The sequence below is a fragment of the Pomacea canaliculata genome, linkage group LG9 (assembly GCF_003073045.1).
Source record: "Pomacea canaliculata isolate SZHN2017 linkage group LG9, ASM307304v1, whole genome shotgun sequence".
Lineage (NCBI taxonomy): Eukaryota > Metazoa > Mollusca > Gastropoda > Architaenioglossa > Ampullariidae > Pomacea > Pomacea canaliculata.
The window spans coordinates 11,313,208-11,331,424 of NC_037598.1; the positions used below are offsets into that span (position 1 = coordinate 11,313,208).

The 18,217-nt window shown below is 36.8% G+C and overlaps 3 protein-coding genes and 1 long non-coding RNA gene across 6 annotated transcripts; 2 read left to right on the forward strand and 2 right to left on the reverse strand.

The window, feature by feature from the left end:
• The first annotated feature begins 85 nt into the window (after positions 1-85).
• Positions 86-3,183, forward strand: LOC112572497. The gene is made up of 3 exons (XR_003101009.1): positions 86-255; positions 652-783; positions 1,447-3,183. It is a non-coding gene; the product is annotated as an uncharacterized LOC112572497 (long non-coding RNA).
• LOC112572496 (GATOR complex protein NPRL2-like) lies at positions 2,445-12,728 on the reverse strand. Of its 2 annotated transcripts, none has more exons than XM_025252210.1 (11): positions 12,611-12,728; positions 7,706-7,797; positions 7,159-7,327; positions 6,866-6,974; positions 6,367-6,503; positions 5,326-5,423; positions 5,013-5,049; positions 4,669-4,762; positions 3,996-4,113; positions 3,412-3,566; positions 2,445-2,935 (listed from the first exon to the last, which is right to left on the reverse strand). In XM_025252210.1, the coding sequence occupies exons 1-11, from the start codon at positions 12,671-12,673 to the stop codon at positions 2,868-2,870; spliced, it is 1,140 nt and encodes a 379-aa protein (XP_025107995.1). In that variant the 5' UTR covers positions 12,674-12,728; the 3' UTR covers positions 2,445-2,867. The 2 variants fall into 2 exon arrangements, with proteins under 2 accessions (XP_025107995.1, XP_025107996.1); XM_025252211.1 differs by lacking the exon at positions 12,611-12,728 and adding an exon at positions 12,253-12,300.
• LOC112572495 (BTB/POZ domain-containing protein KCTD9-like) lies at positions 9,139-12,283 on the reverse strand. Its single transcript, XM_025252209.1, has 2 exons — positions 11,257-12,283; positions 9,139-10,435 (listed from the first exon to the last, which is right to left on the reverse strand). The coding sequence occupies exons 1-2, from the start codon at positions 11,977-11,979 to the stop codon at positions 9,932-9,934; spliced, it is 1,227 nt and encodes a 408-aa protein (XP_025107994.1). The 5' UTR covers positions 11,980-12,283; the 3' UTR covers positions 9,139-9,931.
• Positions 12,433-18,130, forward strand: LOC112572490 (AP-4 complex subunit epsilon-1-like). 2 transcript variants are annotated; one of them, XM_025252197.1, is made up of 3 exons: positions 12,433-12,598; positions 13,065-13,846; positions 14,352-18,130. In XM_025252197.1, exons 2-3 carry the CDS (start codon positions 13,082-13,084, stop codon positions 16,950-16,952), a joined length of 3,366 nt encoding a protein of 1,121 aa, XP_025107982.1. In that variant the 5' UTR covers positions 12,433-12,598; positions 13,065-13,081; the 3' UTR covers positions 16,953-18,130. The 2 variants fall into 2 exon arrangements, with proteins under 2 accessions (XP_025107982.1, XP_025107981.1); XM_025252196.1 differs by lacking the exon at positions 12,433-12,598 and adding an exon at positions 12,862-12,919.
• Positions 18,131-18,217: the final 87 nt, after the last annotated feature.

The window sequence follows — 18,217 nt, forward strand, 5'->3', positions numbered from 1 at the left end:
ATGCTTAACTTTTTATGTTTAACTTACTCACACACAACGCTGTAGTAAATACAGAGATATTTTTTATGGATATTGTATTTATTCCCAAAAAGTTCACTGTAAGGTCACACATTCTTGGGCTAGGGTCATGGAGTATTAACGGGGGGAGGGAAGTCTGTTTAGGAAGTGGCGTTATTTCATTGACTTTGTTTACAAAACGTTTCCTTCTCAGTAGGCTCTCACGTACGACCGGAATGGTCAAATTAATACATAATGGTAAAATCACGTTTTTATGTTTACTTTTTCAATATGTTTTGTGTTTTTTATGTTTACGGTTTTACATGCTTGCCTATATGATGCTTTGTATGGCTTCGGGTGGATATCACAAGTATCGTCAAGATTAAAGTTTGCGATCAGAAGCATGTACGTTGATTGAAAGAAGGAAAAAACCCACCAATTTGTATTGAAGTAATAAATGTACCTTCTTGTATTTGCTTGAGGTATTACAAGTCTACGGCTGTTGTGTGCGCTTCCTAAAACTATATACACCTGTATATGATTTTGCTAATAAAACCTGTCATCTTACATCGACTTTTTCCCACATTGTATTGTCTTGATTCGCATTCCTCCATTTTCAGCACAAATTCAGTTTTTGTTGTATATGTACAACAGCTTGCCAGTATATTGGCCGTAAAATTTCATCATTGTGTAGCGGCAACAGTGGCAGGCAGAACAAAGAAGATAAAAATCCAACCTCACATGATAACTGTGCTCTTCAAAGGAATAGTGAAGTCACACATATAGGTTGGTGAAAAATTTGAAGTCAGTGTTCAATTTTTTTTTTTTACAAAGTGCGTAGATTGTATCTTGGCTTTTGGGTATAAGTCTATGAAACCTGAAAAGACTGGTGTTTGCTCTTCTGCAGCACAATCAATCTAGGGCAATTCGACCAGCTATGACAGAAGTTGTAAATTAGTCAAAAGTCACATCTTGAAAAATCTAAATCCTTAAGAAATGAAAAGTCGAAATGACAGAACACTATAATTTAACAACCCCCCCCCCCACTCCTACACACACAACAATCAGATTTGTACAGTGCAGCATTGTTTGGAAGTGAATTTCAGTTTTGTTTGCATGCACATACAATCAAGAGATTGGCGTGCAGATCAATCAGTAATGACAATTTGCCAACCTTAAAAAATAGCAGCTACTTAAGAGTTGCATACAAATAATTTTTTTAAAATATCTAGAGTATTAACCACTATAAAGTAGGCTGCATTTATTTAAGTTCATTTAATTTCATTGTGGAATGATTCCTGTGGTCAAATGGCCAGATTGGTTATGTTGCCAGTTGCTGTTTTGTAAGAGTTATTTAACTGATGGCTGATGAATCAGTGTGGTATCAGTTATTGCTTTTTATTTTCTAATGTTTTACTTGTCAGATTATGGATGCATTTTCTTTTACAGATGGTGTAGACTGCAAAACACAACTTGGTCACCTAGATAAGACCACATGTGGTCACCAAGATAAAACCACATGTGGGGAAGAGAGCTATGGTGTATGATAATAGTTGGCCATCTTACAATATTGTCATAGTCAGCATGCTGCATTGTTTGGCTGACAGTATTGTAAGGTGGCAAAAACTACTGAATAAGATGATTTTTTGTTTTGATATGAACCAACTAGATGAAATAGCCAGTCCTATAAAACTTGAGGAGCAGAAGGTAGATATGTAAAAACAGACTGTACATTTGATATTCAAGAACATATGAGGCATCTTTCTAAAGGTGATCATTGATGGTCACAGGGGAGAAGTGGATTTAATTCCTTGGACTGCAATATGTACAGAATATTTCTCCACATATTTGCTTTCTTATTCTTGGTAGTTAACAGTTTATGAGTATTTTATCTAAAGTTACCTTTTTTATATTAGGACATAAGTTATGGACACTTTTCTTTCCATATTTTTTTCACAAGAATATATAAATATTTTTGTTTTATTTAGGAAGTAGTGAAAAATCTCTATACATATAATTCACTTGTGATATTTATAAGTCTGGAGATGTGATAGATTGTGGTAAATTGTGTAAAATACTTGAATGTTTACACCAAATCAATCACAAAATAAGTTTAAAGTTTTTGACAGATTAGCAGCTCATTGCACCATTATTATTCAACAATGCATTGTGATTATTTTTTTAATTTTGGGGGTAAGAAAAGCAAGTAAAGATTGAATAAATTTTCACTTTTAATTTCACAACAGCAAATCTACTATGATGCTTCAGTAAAAGAGGTTTTCATAGGGGGAAAATTTCGGTATTTAAAGTATTGATTCGCATGACTGAAACTCTCCTTTACTTGGATTTTGTAAATAGGTAATAATGAGTAATAATAAACTGAACTCATCTGTCAATACTATTTACTTTGATTTGCCCCTACCACAGCATAACTTCAACAAAAATAATTTTCTTATCTTTCAATATTTATGCATATTTAAGCTCTAAAGTCAACACTTTTTCAAACTATTATGTACAATAATGACCTTTTATGTGCAATACAGAAAATGATCATTTGTCTATATCTGTGTTCATTCTTTCCAAGTCTTTCACACACACTGAAATATGAGATCCATACAATAGTCACATACAATTATTCTTTAACAGCTTTGGTAATAATTAGTAACAGCTAAAATTTTTATTTTATCGATACACAAAGTGAGGCAAAAACAAAGGAAGAGTAGAATGTAAATTTGTAGTAAATGCAGGTTGAAAATCAAGCAGTCATGGCACAAAGGCCCAGCTGAAAATGCCTCACTAATATATGCCTTGCACAGTCTGATAAATGAAGGCATTCTTTCATAGTTTTCATGTTGCTGCCATTACAACTGTTATTTCAAGCACACCACACAGCTTGGGTCTGTCTCAATCAGTTCCTCCAACTGCAAATGACTCATACCTGAAACATAAATGAGTGCTATCTTTCATCTGTTAATAGTTTCTAGGGTAAAGGAGAAAAGTACTAGATAAATGCAAATTTACAAATAAGACCATGCTTTTAAATGTTATGACTTTGAAAATATAAGGCCTTTTACAGCACTCAGTGTGTGAAATGAAAATTGTGCGAGAGTTTATATATGTTCAATAAATATATGTGCACATCTGTTGAGATTCACTCCGGAGAATCAATAAAAATAGTCATTTGGTGTTTACTGGTTGTATTGGCATGGGTGATAAACACTGCAATAGCACTTTTATTTTGTATTAACCCAGTGTCATTGTTAATGTTGCTCAAGTTAAAAAGGTAACTCATTTTCTTAAACTTTTTTATTATTCTGCCCTCAACAAACACTCGCTAACTGCATGAATCTTTTCCCATTTTGAATAAGTAAAGAAATCTTCCTCCTGAGAGCTTGATGTTAAAAGAATACTTGCCACTTTTGCTGGAAATTTCATCATAGCTATGACTCCCATTAAGCCACTTAAGAATGGGCTGTAATCTTGGGGCTACTATTTCGTTGGGTAGTTTGACTGGATATTTCTGCAAGCGCCGAATCAGCCCTTTGAGAAGACCAAACTGCACAAGATGTCTAGAGGAGAAATAAAGAATAGCCATGATTTAAAAAAAAGACAGCAAGCACTTACAACTTCAGAGGGCAATTAAGACTTGATATAGTAACTTTTTATTTCCACTTTATAAATTTAGTCCATTATTCTTTGCATTTTATTGGTTGGTAACACTATGCACAGAATAAATATGGTCTGAGTACAAGAATGTTTGGCCTTATATTTCCAGCAATAGTATCATCACCATACTGGTCTCTTAGGTGGCCATGTCATTTTCAGTGCCAGGAAAAACACAGGTCAGACTTGAAAACCTGTGAATGAACAGCACTTGCTTCATTGCCAAAACAAAGATGTGGTTGGATACTATGTTACAGCAATCATATATTAAATAAAGGTATCTTCTTCACCAACAAAATAAAAAAATTATTAGTATGAAAAATTAAAAGCAGTACTTTTCATCCACTTTCAGATTATGTGGGTTGAAGCGTGTGCACAGGTCCTTTACAGTAGTTCCAGGAGTAAGGCTGCAGTACAACATAAACACATCTCGGAAACTGGGAAGAGAATGATCTAAAAAGGGCAAGAAGTAAAAAATGCTGCATGAACAAAGTAGATGATCAATGACAACATTTGTTCGATACTTTCTCTCCTCTATTAAGCGTTTTACTGTTACAAAACTTTTTGTGTAGAAAGAATCCATGCAGAAGGGAAGGCCACAAAAAGACTATTTTTATTTGCCATTTACCAAGAGACAAGGGAATTCTTACAATGGCTCCACAAAAAAGAGGAATATGGCCTGTTTCCAGTTATCTGTTAAATTGGAGTAATAATCCTCATCAAAAACTTATATTAAGGAAACATTCACAAATCAGTATGAAAGGCACTTTTTCTGAAATGTTGCATCAACTTCAGGAGAAAGATTATCCTTTTGTGAAAATTATTTTTAAGCTTGGCATTGGCTGTGACTGAAGGAAATGCTAAACCCAGGAAACTAGATTGCAATTGAATGCAAGCATTCACCATAGCGTTAGGGGATACTTAAGAGGCAAGCAGAAATACAATATTTTCATACATATAATTACAACCCCCCCCCTTTTTTTTTAAAAGAAAAAGATGAAAAATTACCATTTCTAGCTACATACTGCAAACATTCCAATTGCATGTTCTTATCCTCTACCAGTCTGTGTATCTCTGGTGTGCATGTATACACATTGGAATACTGAAATAATACAGTAATTCATTCAGTGATGTAAGCAAATTGTACAGCGCACTGTTCTTCTCATATTCACAAAATATCTTTTCAAATATTTTAGTAACTTTTTTGTCTGTAAAAATAGTTTGCAAGAAATTTAAATAGTGATTGAATAAAATCTGAGTTTGCAACATGCTATCTCATGATAAAAAGAAAAATTCACGATAAAACCTTGAAATTATATCAAATTACACTGATATTATACCCATGAGCATACCTGAAAAACACACAGCATCTTCACTGCCTTGAAATATCTACACAGAAAGAAAAAACAGTTATAACAACCACTACCTAATATAAAAAATATAAAATATAAATATAAAAAAATGTAAGATAAAATCTTTGTTAAATTAATATCTATCATTGATATTTACAAACAAGTCATGGTTGAATTTGTGACTTGAAACTTTGTGGTACACTCTCAATTCTCAACTTTTATACTCCCCCCCGCCCCCAACCAAAAAATAAAATTGACAGCTGAGGTAGGAATGCTGGGGAATCTTCCCAGAAAAAATAAACAGGTAACTCACAGCAGATTCTGCAAGCAGGCCTTCACTAAATTGATGTCCACATCTGCCTCAGCAGCAATCCTTGTGACGTGTGAGGTTCCGTCAACATGACGCAAAATCTATGACATGCCAACAAAAACTACTAGTGTAAAGGCAAGTGTAGCTGCAAGCACAAAGACACGTGAGTAATGAATTATACAACTTCCATGTGATTTGTGCACACAAAGCAACAATGATAGTGTAATCAGAGTTGCGTACAACATGGCACACACTCTTACAGGTTGCAAAAATACTATTTGTCACTGTTTGAATTTCAGTTATAGTGAATGGATGCATATCCCTCTACACTCAGGAGTCCCACCTCATTCAGAAGCTCAAAAATGTCCAGAACTTAGCTGCTTGTCAATTAGTGTGACCACACACCAAAAAACTTTCACAATGCACTTTAACGGTCTCAACACGTGGTGTAGCATACACAATGAAGTGATTGCAACTGGTGAAGCTTGCTTAGTACTTGGACAATGTGTCCATCAACTTTCTTTCTTTTCAACTTGGCTGATAGTTAAGGTATCGAGGATTTCTTTTTGGCATGCTTTTAAAGTCAACACTGTGTTGTGACTTGATCCTTGGGGACCTCTGTATGTGGACTGCACATCTTGGGCTTTGTACCTAGATGGCCAAACCTTCTCCCCCTTTATTGCCACTTAAAGGCGGGGATAGGGGTAATTTGCCAGGGTGTCTAGCTGTATCCAAGTACAGCGCTGTTTGTACTACAGGAGTGTGGCTAGCAGGAAGTTGGGTGTGGTAGCTTCCTTCCTGTCAGTGACCCCTCCATCCCATTTGGACCAAAGTAGGCCTATACACTCAACACTGCTGTTGACTGGCTAAGGTTGTTAACTAAGCCAGCCTTTACCCTGATAGTAATCACTCTTGTCTCATACGAAATTTTCTTGAATTCATATTCATTATCTCAATAGATTGATAGCAAGAATTCATGAAGACTGTTATTGCATTTTAGTTTTATGAAGCTCAGCAGAATCATGCTGAGCATTGTCTACATGCCTGCTGTGTGGTGAGGTCCCAAGGATTCATTATGATGGAATGACGAGGTACTGTCAGGATGGGTACATCATGGTCCTGAACCACCATCTTTTCCCCTGTCTGAGGCATTACTTTCAAATGAACTGTGCAAGACTCACCTGGAGCAGATGACAGAGATACCAAGAACAGATAACACTAGGTTTGAAGATTATGCATCTTTACCTCATGGATCAAATACATTTGTAAATACAAGTATTGTTTAGGACTGTAAACAGTACAGTGAAAGCTTTGAAAAAAAAACTTGTTGCAGTTAAAAAGCAAACAGAACACCTTACAGATCTTTAAAGTTTTGTTTTTTGAGAAAACAGTTCCATGGAGAAATAAACTCATCTCTACAAAGTTTAATGTCTTCATATCTGGCCGGTCTTGAATGCTCTTAAGCCATTTCCTTGCCCACTATAACACTCAAGCACATGTGCACTCAATGTAACTGCCAAAGAAAATAATAAAATGAATGTACCCATAGCTATGTTGCAAACTCCATTACTGTTCAGGTCATGACGTACTTGCTCTAGGAATTCCAAAATAGGAGAAACTTTGTCTTCATTTGATAGGAACCCATTTTCCATCTACACAGGAAAAAAAGTTCTGAAAAATACACCTGTTGATATTGGCTTCAAAGAATAACTTTACATTATATTATAAAACTCTCATAAAAGATCATCTTTGCCACGACAGTTAAAATGTGTGCTTTATTACTATTGGATGTCTTATAAAAGAGCATCAAAAACTGCTTTGGCCGAGCAAACATACCTCTAGCTGGATCATATAGCCAGCTAGCTTCTTCACGACTGCCCCATAGCTAGCAGTATTTGTACTTTCTGAGAAGACAAAGTTCAAGTTGAAGATAAGGGCATTCCTCTTGTATTTAGGGTTATCAATGCACACTGGGCATCCAACAAACTTCAGTCCAAAAGCATTTCTGAAAGCGTACAATTTACATAATTTCTGGTCACTGAAAACAATGAATATATGAAAAGGAGGAACAAGCACAAAAAAGAAAAAAGCCTGAGACAGGACAAAGATTAATATTATTCTAGTTATCCACTGATGTGCTATCAATCCCATATAAATGTTCCACCTCTGAAACAGAAATATTTTACTTAAAAAATAGAAACGATGACTTAATAAAGTTGAAATGTTAAAAAAGTTATTTATCACTGCTAAATTATTCACTCTGATCCCAGAGAAATAAACTTTTTTTCTAAATTCTAAAAGCAAAACAAATAGCAATACTGTAAATTTTAACAAATATATAATATCTTATTCAAACTGTTCAAAATGAAGTGTATGTACTAACACAGTGATGAGTCTACCCTGTAATTCAGGTTTAGTTATGATGAAATTCTGGATGGCATCAAAAGCCTCTTTTGACAAGAAGTCATCCGGTGTCTGAAAAAATATCAGTCAACACAGTTTTAAAATGACAGATGCCTTTATTTCTTTAAATAACCATTTTTCTTTATGAATCAATCAATCTAAACCTGCGTAAAGATACAAAACATATGGTCTTACATTTTGCTCTTCAGAAGCAAAGCTATGTTATTTTGTGGCAATATTTCAACTATGACAAATGTTCCTAATCATTCAGATTATTCAGTTTGTTATTTCTCTAATAGCTAATGGATCTCTCCCCACCTCACCTTCTCTATCTTCTACACCCAAGCCAGCCTGCATTGTCTTCAATTCTTCATTTTCATTTCTATCCTGTATGCTTTATTGTTCTTTACTATTGATTTCATCTGGAACTTCCATCGTTATCATTAAAGAAAACATTTGCACGAAAAAAAGAGGACATACGTGATAATTTCTTCCATAATTTTTTTGGCCAAACAATGCAGTGAATGCATGCTACACACTATGTAATTAACAAAGTTAGAATTCTAAGTAGAAATAAAAGAAACAGCGCCAAAATAAATTTTGGTTACATCATGAATCTTTCCATGATTCCACAAAGACTGTTGTCTTCTTCCTTAAGAACTGGGAATTAGAAAAATCTTCCTTTTCAATATTTACATGTTAATGTAGTCCATGTTTTTCCATTTTCTACAACTTCTCCGTCTTTTTATTTGAGACATTTGCTTTGTTATCATTTTTATTCTGTTCAACTGCATCAATGGTCTTTTTTATCTTTGAGTATTGTCAACTTAACCATGCCATGGTGAATGGGTAATTCAGATGTGTGTTATTCTCGCACTTGGCAACAAGTTCCTTTTTCAATTGTCATTCTGTTTTCCTCTTTCCTTCACTTTTAGCATTAATAAGTTTCTTTGGTGCCATGATGGCTGTAGGGTGTATGTGTGTGCATATATAAATATACCTATACAACCATGTGGGAAAAACAAAGCAATCAGAAACACAGCATAATGTGATGTTTTTCCCTTTGTTTTACCCTGAATCATCATGAGTAAGTGTGGCAGCTCATATAGGTTTTAGAATGATGTTTGAGTGCCCACCAAATGGATGAGCACCAAACCTGAATTCACTCAAAAATATTGATCCAGGGCTGAAATGTCGGGAAATAAGCATGGAGCAGTTCGAATGCAGAGGTATCAATGTATTTGATTTTGGACAATAGACAGTAGAACTTCTACCTCTTCCCACATTAGAAGTTATATATGTGAGAAATGTAATGCATTGAAATTACTAAAAATTAAAACTTTTACTGGCAATCCATATGCACACTCTCCCTTATACATACACACCCTTCAAAACAAATAATAATACAGTGCATTTACATAAGTCTTCACTAGCTCCGGATAGGCTCAAACCAAACACATACATCTTTTTAGAGCAACATCAAATACACCTCTGTGAACATACTTGTACATATACACACACAGGATGGAGGAAACTGGAGAAAACCATTGACAGTCAGACCTGTAAACTTATAAGAATGTGATTTTATTATTTATTTTAAAAGTAACTTTGTTAAATATAAATCTGTTCTTGATGGAATAAGTTTCTCTCTTTCACACACACACGCACTATCACTTGGTGTTACTGACACAAGGAAAGAGGGATACTGTTGGGACATTCATTTTCACTTATGAGATCATTTTAATTAATCATTTCTCTTAATACAATTAGTGCAGTAATCATATTGGCATACATGTTCAGGTTATAAATATCAAGTTTTATTTTATCACATGTTGGATAAATTCAACAATATCAAAAGAAAAAATGATGCATATGCTTTAAATGAAAGACTCTTTACATTTGTACATAAACAAACCTCTAAGCAGTCATATTATTTATCTATAGGCATAGCAGATAACAACACTTAACATTTGCATTTACTGGAAGTAAGAAATGCATTCAATGTCATACACTGCAGGTGTGAAGGAATGATTTTCATAGTTTTGTGAATGTGCTATGCACAGTAGTGTACTTCGTTTAGGCTGTTTTTATTTTATAATTTTACTTTAGTTGTTTTCTACATCTTTTTCTCCCCAACAGTAGACAAGAATTCTCTCTTGCAGTTTTCTCATAAAAATTTGTCAAAAAAAGTTTAAAAAATAATAACTCAGACAGCCTGAGCCATATGAAGGGGGTTTAACATCAGTTCAAATGTAGCTCCCTTTAAGTTGGCCCCACGCAAATTGGCTTCTTGAAGATCACAGCCAGACAGGTCACAGTTCTCCAGATCAGCTCCTGCCAAAACAGCACCTCTCAAATCACAGTTTTGCAAATTGGCATTTTTCAAGTTAGCCACCCGCAGATTGACACCGGCCATGTGGCTGCCTTCAAGATTAACATTCTTCATCAAAGCGCCCTCCATGTTTGCCCTACTGCCAGCAGGGTCTTCAAAATTGCAGCCCCGCAGTGAAGCGCCTTCCATATTGGCACAGAGTACTTTGACACCCAACAAATTGGCAGAGTCCAGTGTAGCACTGCTTAGATCAGCTCGTTCAAAGTTGCAGTAGGACAGGTTGGCACCTGATAAGTTTGCTTTTCTCAGTATGGCATATTTGAAGTTGATGTAGCGAAGGTCCAACTTGGAAAGATTAGCCCCTGTAAAGTTGACTCCCTGGAAAAGAGGAATTAAGCCATATAAAACAATAATGTATCGAACATTTACATGGGTGCAATAATGTGTGTGCATATTCTTGTATGAACCTACTTCTGTAAACTCTGAAGTGTAGACCATTATTCAGCCTAATCAAACATGCTTTCCTAGTCCTCTGAGGACGAGATTATTTGTTGCATGAATGTTCAAAGCCGCAAATGAATGTATATATATATATGTGTGTGTGTGTGTTTAAAGAGAGATTTACACTGTTTATTGTCTAAACTTTCTTACATCAAAACAAGGGTGGGCAATATTATAAAATTATTCTTGACACAGAAAGATTGTAAACACACCTATTAACACTGACAAATATGAATATATCGCTAGTGCCTACAATAGTACACATACCTACACACGGACATATGCATCTGCACATTCCTATTATTACTTCTATCTATAATCGATTACCTATGCATTAATCCATTGTGAACATGTGCACACATGCACATGTGAGTGTGTGTGTGGGTGCATGCACACATATCAATGGATATAGGCTGGTGAGATTATTATGCAACAACTTGTAGCCCAAGCATGCTTTCACACAAAATAACAAATACTAATAAAATATGTGTCATATTTATAAAAGTACACGTCTTGAAAAGAAATTATCTTCACCACTGAAAATTACTTGTGTTTTAAAAAGTATCTCTCAGTATAATTGTTTTCTTATATTGCACAAAAATTTGACATCTGCTTGTCTCTCTCATTCTTCTAGAAGATGAATCTGTGAAACCATTATCAAATAAATTTTTTAATACACGGTGAAAGTAAATGATTACCTGGCATCGCAGCTCTTTGTTTGTAGGTGTCACCATTAATGCCATGACTAGTTCACGGCGAGTAATAGGTGTAGTATCATCTGGTGGCTGCTCTTTCTCAATCAACTCCTCTAGTTGTTCAATGAGTGACGTCAGCCCAAAAAACTTTGCCTCTTCCAGAATACCATCTGGGTTAACAGTCTTGTCCAGCACCAATTTTCCATGTCGCAGATAATTCAGAATGGGCTCGAAGTAGAGAGGGCTTCGATCAATGAGGTATGCACCTGTCTCATCGATGCGGCTCTGCCACTCAACATCGCCATGCATGAACATGCGTGCAAGCATGCTGTTACCATCCACCCGTGTCAGGGTGCTGATGGTGGTGGTGAAGAGCTTGCCCCCAACGTTCAAGGTAACCCATTCGGAATGTGAATGTGCACAGGCCTGGCGCTGCAAAGGCTGTGCATGCCGATCTGTAGCATCTTGAGTGAACGAGCCCCTGGCTTTCCACACCCTTGGCGACCGAATAAATGTTTCTCCGCCTGATGCATAGAGCGTATCGTCATCTCTGATCAGAATGACTTCATCTACGTGTCCGCCTGAACGATTATATAGGTCTGTCACTGGACACTCCAGCTTCCTGCTTGCCTCAGCAAGAACATCGTCCAAACAGTCGGTATCATGTACTGCGATTACCTTTCCGTCCATGTTTGAACCATTTCTGAAAACAGTTACTCGTTTCATTTTTTTGTACTTGCACCTTAACCAAAATATTTCGACCGCACAAGGAGAAACAGCTGTTGACGGGATTCTTTATAAAGCAAAGCACGTCGACTATCACCAGACGCCCCGCAAGATACAAACGACCAAAATGTATCTCATCCGCCTTATATATGTTCACGATATGGTAGCAACGTATGGCACACGCACCGCATATAATATACTGGCAATCGTGGCTGCATAGGCGGGGAAGTTAAAAAAAACAAAAACAAAACGGAAACTTCGTAATAACTCTACCAATGTCACGGTCAGTGCCACAGATGATCGCATTACTCATTAGAACCACGATTCCGAATGGCGCCCGGCCTCTTACAACACACACTGAAAGCTGTTTTTAGTTTGAAAAATACATGCATTTACTCTGAGTTTCTTTGAATGTTCCTACATTCACTAATTGTATTTAACATAATTACTCAATTTTAGTTCAGTCCCAAGTCCGAAATGTAAGCAGTCTAGAATATACGAAACTGTAGAATGAGCATAGTCTCGGTAAAAGCGTTAAAGTTTATATGTTGATGACGACTGTACCGTTAAAAAAAAAACCAACAACAACAACACCCGAACGAGCGACATATTTCAGTAGGTAAATATCTACCTGGCAAGTTATTTTAGGACCTGCTGTAGGATGAAATTCGCTGAAAAAGATGCATTTGATCATCTTTGCGTAATGTCCGAGATCTTGGCTAGCACGGACATACACATAACTAACGTTATCTTTCGATTTATTAGTTATTGTATATTATTGATAGTTGAAGTTAATTATATCAATATTAAATATAATACTGAAACTTATTTATATTATTGTCATCTAAAAGTCCGGAACACAAGTTAATTTTCACTGCACCTAACAGGGGATGCAACTCGCAGACAAAAAATTTTCGCTGTGTTTATGCTAAACTTTAAGGTGAGAGGCTGCCTCTGAATCCCGTTTACGCTCAATATTATTTCATAAAAATTATAGCAGATGGTAATGTTCGAAGATATTTTCTTGTAAAATGTAGTCTTAGCTAGTTTTTATGCCCATAACATGTTCACATTTCTCTTTGCAGAGATGTAACCTAAAGTCATGAGTGAAATAGTCGAACGAACCTTAGCAGCGCTTCCTCGGCTTTTATCTTCAAGTCTTTTAGGCAGCAAACAGGGTGATGCAGGGAGACAGAGAATGCCTTCTCGTGCTTTCCAGACTTTGTTGCAAGCAGTGGACAGGGCCCAGTGTCATTCTGAGGAGGGTGCGATCATCCATAGAGAGCTTAAAGTGCTTAAACAAAAATTGGATCAGCCAGGAGCATCAGTTGGTCAGCTTCGAGAATTGCTTCCCCGAATCATCTTCTGTTCTGTTTTAGGGTATGACGTTTCATTCAGCCTTATTCATGCAGTGAAACTGGCTCAGCAGGGCAAAGGTCTGGACAAGCGTGCAGGCTATCTGGCTGCAACACTTTTGCTTGACCCAGGACATGAATTTGCCATACTCACCATTGGGACTCTTTTACAGGATCTTAAAAGTTCCAATATGTTGTACAACTGCCTAGCATTGACAGCAGCAGCTCACCTTGTCAACACTGAAACGATACCTATGGTATTGCCTGCAGTTCTGGAACGTCTGAACCACAATCGTGAGTTGGTTCGAGAAAAGGCCATTCACTGCCTGCATGCTTTTTACTTACGATTGCCCAGTTTGATCCACCAAAATCTACCAAGCCTGTTTACTATGATCAGGGACAAAGACCCAGGTGTCATATCTGCACTTGTGAATTTTTTTGCCACAGTGGTGCAGGAAAATGCTGCTGCTATTCAGCCCTTTGGTCTGTCTTTGCTTAGCATTCTGCAGCAGGTATGGAAAATATAAAAACTTCCCAGCTTTTGTATTTTGCTACGTCATTGTATTTTTTTTTCTTTATTATTGTGTTTGCCCAACTTTTTGTTTGGTTGGTTGTCTGATGTTGATTTTCTTTGTTTACATCCATTTTTCACTATCTCTGATTTTCTGTTCATATCAAGTAATGATACTGTGTGCAGCACATTTACATATTATTACTACTATATCATTATTATCAGATTATAAGCCTTTAGGATTCAGGTGCTTTCTTACTTTGTTCTAGCGAGTACTTTTACATGTAGAGTTAAAAAAAAAACCCACACATATGCATGCTCGTACATGAACACACTGGCATGTCATAAAGAACATTTTGATTGCTGAGAAGAATGTTATAGTTATTTTCCATTATCTGATATGTATATGTCCATCTATAATGCAAAAACCAGATGATATGTAATACTGAGAACAAATGATATTTAAAAAAAAAATTGTTTAAATTTAAAAATTCTTCCTTTTTCAGGTAAGAGAGCAAAGGTTTCATTCTCGTCATAACTACCATGGAATCCCTTTGCCTTGGCTGCAGATTAAATTACTGAAGATTCTTGGTGTTCTAGGATCTACCAGTCATTCACTAGTGTCTGTGTTGCTCCCAACACTGTCACAGATACTTCACTCTGTAAATCCTAAGGAGCTTGTTTCTCTGGCTGTGGCCTACCAGTGTCTGCAGACCATCTCAGTATTGGTGGGAGGAAATCATTTGTCAGAGAAGCTTTCAAAAAGTGAAAGTGATGATCTCAAGGCCCATGGATATGCTGCAGCTGCATCAACCCATGCATTTGATTACCATCATCTAGGCTCCAAAGAAAGAGAGGAGAGTGCTTTTGAAAGGGATATTAGACCTGGGAATGTTTCACAAAATGTGGATGAAAAAGAAGACTTCAGTGATTTCAAAAATAAAAAAATGGAAGGCATGCAGCCCCTGCTTCAACAAGCATCTCAGTGCATTGCTCGTTTCTTGCAGTCAGGCAATCACAACTTGCGCTACATTGGAATGAAATCACTGGCGTTTCTCGTGGCTGTCAATGCAGAACTGGCTGTTGACCACCAGATGATGGTGGTACGCTGTTTGGATGACTTGGACCCAGCTATACGTTGCCAGACGCTGATCTTGCTGCACCACATGGCCAACCCTGCCAACGTGCAGGTTATCTGCTCAAAGCTGTTAGAGCACCTCCATCGCCATGATGTGGATCGTAGGCTACACCAGGATATTGTAGAAATGATCTGCAGCATTGCTTACCGTCTATCACCTGACTCCAAGTGGTATCTTAGTACCATGCTTCCTATTCTGTCTCTGGACTTGGAAAACCACGTTATTTCTTATGCTGCTGAACATATGTTGGAGTACCTCCTCATCACTAGTGAAGGGAAGGAGTGGCCTAGTATTTCCCCATTCATATTCAGACTTATGCTCACAGCAGTTCAGGCTACAGATTCAAGGATCCCTTTCGTACAGTTTGCTTTTAGTGCTTTACGTTTTCTACCTTTGAAGCATGACATACCTGAGAAAGCAGCTTTCCTTCATGCCTGTACAAGGATTTTACAGACTCCTAATTATACATTTGAAATGAAGAAAGATGTAGTTCTCTGTGTTCAGCACTTGTTACTAAAAGGCATGTTGGATGGAGAAACAGTATTGGACTGGGTTAGGAAAACAGAAAAAGATACCAGCAGCTTGTACCCACAGACATTCAGACAGGTCTGGAAAGAGTTATCTGTCCTTGCATCATTAAAGCTAGACATTCAGCAGAGACTGTCATTTTCTCTTGCAGATATGCTACAGCATCAGACAGAGATGGACTTCAAACTGACATTTGCAGACACCTATGTCTGTGAAGTGCTAGAATCAGGACAACCCCTGCTGAAGCTGTACTCTGCAGCAAAAGTGACAGATGACACAGATGATGACTTGCATCTGATAGGGCAGAACAAACAGCCATCAGATACTTCATCCTTGTCTTCCACATCATCAGGCCAAGGTGTTAATGGCAACCATGGTGGCACTGACCAAACTATGCAAGGCACTTCCTCTCCTCAGTTGGAAATTGCCTTGAAAAATATTCCTGGCTACAAACGAGTATGGAGTAAGCAAGGCATCTTGACCAATGAAGCTGAGACTCAAAGCAGTTCCGTGAATCCATCATCTTTGACCTCCATGACATCCGACATTGGAGACAAGAGTTCTCTTACTGTCGACAAGTCACAAAAGCAGCAGGAAGCAGCACAAAAAGAAGCAGACTTGGCTAAAGCTTTGTTTGAAGGCGTCACATCAAGTTCCCATACAAGACATGTAAAATCCCTATCAGCTCTGGGGAACCAAGGAAGAGAAAACAATGAAGTAACAAAAGATGCAAAGGATGCTGTTCTTGAAGAGGATTGGGCTTCAACAGTATCCTACTTGCCTAAGGCTGCTTCCAGCACATGGAGGACACTGCATGACTCATTCAAATGCAATGAGCAGAGCAAAAATGCTGATTTTCAGGGTTTTCCAGAACAAGAGCTGGAACCATTTTCAACCCCTGGACACTACAACCACATAGCTGAAAGCAAGACTTTGGATTTAAAAATGTGCCATAGTGGAGTGCAGCTTGAAAAATTGAAGCCTATTTTACAAGATGCCCATGAAACCTTTTATACTCAGCATTTCGAATCCAAATCGACAGTGCAGGAAATAATGGATACAGATTCAAAAGTTGGACAAGACAATCTTGATGCAAGGTTGTTGCATTATTTGGAGACAGACAACAACAGTGGTGAACATGTCAGAAGACAAGACACCTCAAGTATGAATGCTGTTGATATAGAAATGGCTTGCAATGCAATGTCTACTGAAGAGGTTAGTGGTGTACTTCTGGGCTTCCAGGAAATGGGCTTCCAGTCTGAACTGATTGACTTTCCATTGTCCACCTCAGAGAGAAACCTATATGAAGATTATCTTCCCTGTGATACAGAACCAGTTTGTCTTACCTGTGATGTAGAAGAACTGTGTGACAAAGATAATGGACAAGCAAAGAGCATAACCAGTGAGAAAGTCAGCCAGTATAGTGAGTGCATTGACTAACCCTTAAGAACAAGTTAAGAAGTGCAATAAAGTAGCATTCATCTTTATTATATGCAAAGTGTGTAGAATCTGGGGTGGGGGAAAGGTCTGGTACAAGCTTGGCAAATGCTAATATTTAAAACCAAGGCTGTGAACAATATTTCTCCTTTAATATAATTTTCTCAAAAGGTTGTTGACCATTCTTCACAATCTGATTCTGTCTTGAAATCATTATTTGGCAACATCTGGGATAATGTTGCAAATTATGAATATGTATCTTGGATGATGTTATAAATTATGAATATGGATGAATCAAGAGGAGTGTCTACAAATTTTTACATTTTGCTAACAATGGTGTGATTTGGAATTTTTTCTTTTTATCCTTAAAGTGCTTATCGTTTAATGCAGTTGGCTCCCTCTGTCAAACTGCTTTGGCATAATGCCAACCAATCATCCTTTGAGACAACCCTTACTCATAATTATTTTACAAATCTGACAAGTGCACCCAAAATACTGTTTTCAGTCCTGCAATAGCGATACACTTTCTATAGGATTTATTTAAAAAAAATAATAAAGCACATTAAAAGCTCTAGAATTTGATATTGATTCAATATATCTGCCCATTACCTCATGCCAAACAATTGAGCTGTTAAGATTAGAAGTGAAAAATTAGGATGCATCAATGCTCTCAGTAATGAGAAGGCACTAATTATAAACAAGATAAAAATTTAAAGATAAAAGATATATTTCATGTTTTCCCCTTTTAAAAGAAGTATTTTCTGTCAAATACAAGATTTTTAGACTCGCAGATAAAGTCATGGTTTATTAGAACCCTACATAAATATAATGGAAGTTTTATTGACCATTTGCAGACCCAAGTCAACATAGTATTATAATGATGTTGCTCGTTGATATAAAAATCTGCTTTATGAGTGATATGTTTGTATGCATCTAAAATGGTATCACCAACATTTGATAACAATGATGAAAAATTAAGCTTTTATATGTTTGGTTTATTACACCATGCAGTGAAACCTCGGACCCAAACTCATATTTTCAGACCCCTTCATTGCCAAATTATGTTCTCAGATTTTCTTGACATTTTTAGTATGTGATTTGGAGTTCTATGTCTGTAAATGACGAAAAATGCTGAAAAAGCTTGTAGTTAGTAGGTAAAATTAAAAACAAGAGATAATTGCTGTCTTTTAATGGTCAGCTATTTTGTTTAGGACCTTGTATGATTGAGTGCTATAATCCAACTTGTCAACTAGAACGTGCCAAACATG